This window comes from Lygodium microphyllum, chromosome 24, assembly GCF_053477565.2.
Source record: "Lygodium microphyllum isolate KBCC chromosome 24, Lygodium_microphyllum_v1.1.10, whole genome shotgun sequence".
Taxonomy (NCBI): domain Eukaryota; kingdom Viridiplantae; phylum Streptophyta; class Polypodiopsida; order Schizaeales; family Lygodiaceae; genus Lygodium; species Lygodium microphyllum.
The window spans coordinates 30,767,586-30,772,754 of NC_141158.1; the positions used below are offsets into that span (position 1 = coordinate 30,767,586).

The following is a 5,169-nucleotide window of genomic DNA, read 5'->3' on the forward strand; positions in this document are numbered from 1 at the left end:
TTTGTCATCATGTGTGCAAATATAACCTCTTCATTTATTGCGAACAAATGGGAAGTATCCATGTTTTATCACAAAAAATGCAAAGAGAGTAGGGGTAGCCTCATGGGTTTTGGAATTTGTAATGTGCACAAGATGATTAGCAAGCAATAGGCCACCAAGCCAAGCCAATTGGATCATTGTATTCATTTGTTAGCTATGAGAGAGAGAGAGAGAGAGAGAGAGAGAGAGAGAGATTTGTAATTTTGTCTTAAGATGTGATTTATGATCATCAATAACCAAAGTATGGTATTTTTATGATGATCATTAGCCAAAGCATGACATTTTTATGAGCAAATGGAAGTTGTGTAAGAATCTTAAAACTTGCATCGTATAAGATTTGCAAACCAAAGAGCTAATGATAAAACGTGCAAGAGAGGCTGAGAGCCGTATGGGTGCCAAGCATCATGAAAATAATATAATATAATTAAAAAAGAGGCAACTCTTCTACTCATACAACGGGAAGGAAAAGGGAGGGGGGAGAAAGGGAAAGATTGAGGGAGAGGCTAACTTGAATAAATGAATACTTTACCAGTACAAAAATCTCAACGGAAGTGTATACACATGATCATGATGAGAGGTGATAGTGGTGGTAGTGGCATGGTGGTATGAAGGCAAGTCCACAAGATATAGATCTAGGGGTGCATGGTGTTTCTAATATAGGCTAACCCAAGCATCCTGCCATATCTTTTATGTCAAACTATGAGAAGGCTTCCAAGTATCTAGGCCTTGACGTAGAAACCTCCAGGGCTGGAAGGTCTTTGACGACGGGAATTGGCGCATGCGCAGCAGCCCAGAGAGAAGATGAGGATGAGGAGCACAAGGACTGCCACATTGACGATGGCTAGCTTCTTCCAGTTCTTCTTGGCGTCCTGGAGTACTCCCGCCCTGCACGAGTCGCAGTTGAAGCACAGCTGAGAAGTGTCATTGCTCCACTTGGCACAGTCGGTGTCTGCATTCATCTTCGCGATGGTCGCGTTGTTCTTCCATTGAGTCGGAGTCACGAACTGGAAGTTGCAGGCTGTGGGAGGCTTGCAACATCCGGACTGCGCACAGGTCACGAAATTATGGCAAAAGCATTAGTAGAAGCCAGATGGTGACTGACAGAACTAGCAGGACAACTCATTAGTGCAACCCACAAAGCTTGAATCGTTATGATGGGTAAAGAATGGCTAGATCTACGACAACAGGAGGCTACTAGCACAAGTTCTGGACATTTTTCCCTGTATGAAAAGGGGCTCTTCTCCTGTGGTTTTCTCTCTATGAGGGAAGGCACTGCACACTTAGCCAGGTGTGGTTGGTACTAGGGGGCTGCCGGCTTGTTTTCCCTTCTAGTGTTCAATATCCTGAGCTTCTGCCAGGGAGGCATTGCATACTTAACTAAGTGTAGTTGGGGGCAAGGGCTTGCTGTTGGGTCTCTCCCCAATTGCACCTAGCTAGGTATACACTCTCTCCTTCTGGAGCTTATGCTGTTGTTGCGATTCAAAAGAAGAGCTTATGCTGATGTTGCAATTCACAAATTATGTGGGATTTATAGGACCCATCGCCGCCAACCGCACTTAGCTTGGTATTGGGGTGCCTCCGAAGGAAACACTCACGATGTCAATGACAAGAGACGAATGCTGTTAGACGACGCCAATAACAAGAGACTGATGATGGTACTGTAATTGACAGTGTGCGAATTATAGTGGGAATTGGTGCAAAGTTTCTTGTGGATGGGAATGCGAGAGGTCGCATGCAGTAGCAGCTGATGATGATTTGGATTGAATGAATTGCGATTGCGATGCGATTAGAGAAGGGGGATTGAATAAAACCTCGATGGGGGAGAGGGCGAGCTTGTTGAAGGCCTTGACGGTCTTGACGGTGGCGGCGTCCTCCTGGAGGCTCTTGCAGACCTTGGCATCGAGGAGGCAGCTCTGGATCTTGCGCCACGTCTTGGGCTTCTCGACGACATTGCGCTGGAGCCAGGACGAGTAGTCCCCGAGCTTGTACTCCTTAAAGCCCTTCCCAGACACCGCGTGCCCGGCGCCCTTGTTCGTCACCACGAACGCGAAGATGGTGAAGCCCAGCACCGCCACGATCAGCACCAGCACCACCGCCAGATACACCCCCAGCAGCCACCGCACCCTCCCAAACGACCCGCCCAGCCCCGCCAGCGACACCACCAGCACGAACACCCCCACCCCTATCACCGGCCATTGCACCAGCTTCCCGCACTCCGTGTGGTGCTTCACCGCCAGCCACACCCCGAACCCTATTATCGGCAGCGATATTAGCGCCGTTATCACGTTCAGTATCCCCAGCAGTAAATTGCTCAGCTTCATCTTCCCGGATTCGCCTCCTTGGTCGAGTCTCTAGATCGAGTTTATGGCTCTCTGTTGCGGGATTTCGAGCGCCTGGCTATCTCTCACAATGTGGGAGCTTCCTCTGGAGGGGAAAGAAGGTGGATTGTTCGGCTTCCCGACAAGAAAGATACCGAGGCAAGAAAACTGCAGATCTCGTCTACAAATAGCTTCTCCCTTCCAATGGCAGATTTCTATCAGCCCCAATCCTCTCTCTGCTCTCTCTCTCTCGCAGAATGTGGAGCTAATTTGGGCCTAATTCCTGAAAGAGGAAGATAGAAGTGCAAAATCTCAGGCTATAAAGGCTCGTCCTTCCAAATTGTCGGATTGTTATCTGCGCTCTATCACGCTGCGCAGCTCTATGAAGCTAATCTGGGCCACAAGGACGGTAATTGGCTGGTCTTTACTCCTTCAATACATTGATGCCCTAATGGAACGAACGCGGACAGGTGTTGACTGTATATCTTAGTTGCTAATTCGTGTTAGATGAATGGTCAGTGAGAGTGTCTGGTTGAGGTTGTATCAAGCAAATAGTGATTGAAAAGGAAATCAGACTGTAGGTGACAAAGGAAAGGGGCTTGACAGGGAAATAGACGTGAAGAGTACTACTTAAAGTAGGCCTACTGTATAGAGAGAGAGAGAGAGAGAGAGAGAGGGGAGGGGGATGCAGGAGTAGGCAGGATGCTCTCTCTCAGCAGCATGCCTACCTTACATTTGAGCAAGATCACTTCCCGACGTGTGGAAAAAGTCTCTGCTGCTTAAAGTCTTGTCTCACGCGTTCACTCAACTTGCGGTAACCAACCCCTTTGCTTTCCTCTTTGTAGCACACAGAACGCCTTGCCATCTCAACATTATCGGAACTTTCCCGTAGGACTCGTCTTTTCAGCCAGATATTGTTCTTGTCGTCAACAACCACGCCATAAGTGTTCCATTACAAACTAAGGTTAATACCTTTCAACTGTCGAGTTACAAACGAAGGTCTTTCCCTTGTGTTTGCTCCACAAGGGGAACCTTCAGGGATGCCAGCCGTAGAGCACACTCCCAACGACTACACCTATGTATTATCCACTAGCATGTTCCTTTAGTAAATTGATGTGGGGCTCCCTAGCTCCTAGCATGTTACCCTTCCTCATTCATCAATGCATACATATTTCTTGCACGGAGGTGTATTTTATTATCTATGTAACTTGAAAAGCCCTTCCTTGCAAGCATCCATCCTTCCACACTGGTGAACAATGGCCCACCTTGTACGAAGAATTTTAGTTGTTGATTCACATGTGGACAACCAAGCAACACAAAACCACCGCACAAATACTTGCTTGTGTGATTTGTGGGGCCATGATGCATGGTAACCCACATAAGGAACAAAGGGTTGGTGCAAGCATTCTTGGGCATCCAAACCACAAATCATTTTTACTCTAGTCCTAATACGGCACTCCTCTATCAATAATGAACGGTGGGCTTTAGATGGCAATGGAGCACTTGATGGTTTCCTTTAGAAGGTCAAATAGCCGAACAATTGTAATAGCCTTTAGAAATATAGCTGTTAAATGGAAATGAAACAATAGAGTATTTCCTTTAGAAACTTAAAGAAGCTCACATAGACTAACAATGTCATAGTTCCCCACTCTACATTTGGTATTAGGAAAACGGCAAAAGCACTAGTAGTATGCAAAACGACATGCTCATTCCCTTCTCGTGATACGCTCTACAAAAATGGTATATCATTTCTAATTATCTTTAGAAGCTCAAAGGTCATATAACCTAACAATGGGCTTTAGAAACTATGAGCTTTGGGTGGAAATGGAGCACTTGAGGATTCCCTTAGAGACTCAAAGGAGCTCACATACCTTAGCAATAGCCTTTAGAAATATATCCCTTTAAATAGAAACAAAATAATTTAGTATCTCCTTTACAAACTCAAAGAAGCTCACATACACTAACAATATCATGGTTCCCCAGTTTGCATGTTCTTACATTAGGAAGAGTCAAAAGCACTAGTAGTAGGCAAAACAACACACACAAATATTTGTAAATATATAAATATATAAATATATAAATATATAAATATAAATATATAAATAAATAAATAAATAAATAAATAAATAAATATATATATATATATGGCGTGTTTGACCAATATCATTTCTAATTATCTTTAGAAGCTCAAAGGTCACATAACCTAACAATGGGCTTTAGAAACTATGAGTTTTGGGTGGAAATGGAGCACTTTAGGCTTAGAGACTCAAAGGAGCTCACATACCTTAGTAATAGCCTTTAGAAATATATCCCTTTAAATAGAAACAAAATAATTGAGTATCTCCTTTACAAACTCAAAGAAGCTCACATAGACTAACAATATCATGGTTACCCAATTTGCATGTTCTTACATTAGGAAAAGTCAAAAGCACTAGTAGTAGGCAAAACAACACATAAATATTTGTAATATATATATATATATATATATATATATATATATATATATATATATATATATATATATATATATATATAGGCGTGTTTGACCATAATCTATATTGCAACAAGAGTATAGTCTTTTGCCCTTATAAATTGCCCATCTAACAAGAGTATGATGCAATTCCTATTTTTAAGAAATCGTAGAAACTACCTAGAAATGATGGGAATCACTTGAACTATCTTTAGCTTTTTTTACTTTCATAATGCTTAGTTGTATTAATCTATAAAAGGTACATAAACCAAGCGCAAATGTGGGGATGCTTCATAGCTAGACGTACCTATGCTTTTGTAGAGTCTTACAAGCATCTTTTTG

At 43.1% G+C, this 5,169-nt stretch overlaps 1 protein-coding gene across 1 annotated transcript; it reads right to left on the reverse strand.

The window, feature by feature from the left end:
* Nucleotides 1-441: 441 nt before the first annotated feature.
* Nucleotides 442-2,988, reverse strand: LOC148014950 (tetraspanin-8-like). The gene is made up of 2 exons (XM_087665244.1): nt 1,851-2,988; nt 442-1,082 (listed from the first exon to the last, which is right to left on the reverse strand). The coding sequence occupies exons 1-2, from the start codon at nt 2,358-2,360 to the stop codon at nt 759-761; spliced, it is 834 nt and encodes a 277-aa protein (XP_087521370.1). The 5' UTR covers nt 2,361-2,988; the 3' UTR covers nt 442-758.
* Between the last annotated feature and the right edge of the window lie 2,181 nt (nt 2,989-5,169).

Excerpts from the sequence above, each read along its gene's own strand:
- LOC148014950 (XM_087665244.1), bottom strand. The coding sequence starts at position 2,360 with ATGAAGCTGAGCAATTTACTGCTGGGGATACTGAACGTGATAACGGCG. Across the intron at positions 1,083-1,850 it reads TCGCCCTCTCCCCCATCGAG|TCCGGATGTTGCAAGCCTCC; the intron begins GTTTTATTCAAT and ends ACCTGTGCGCAG.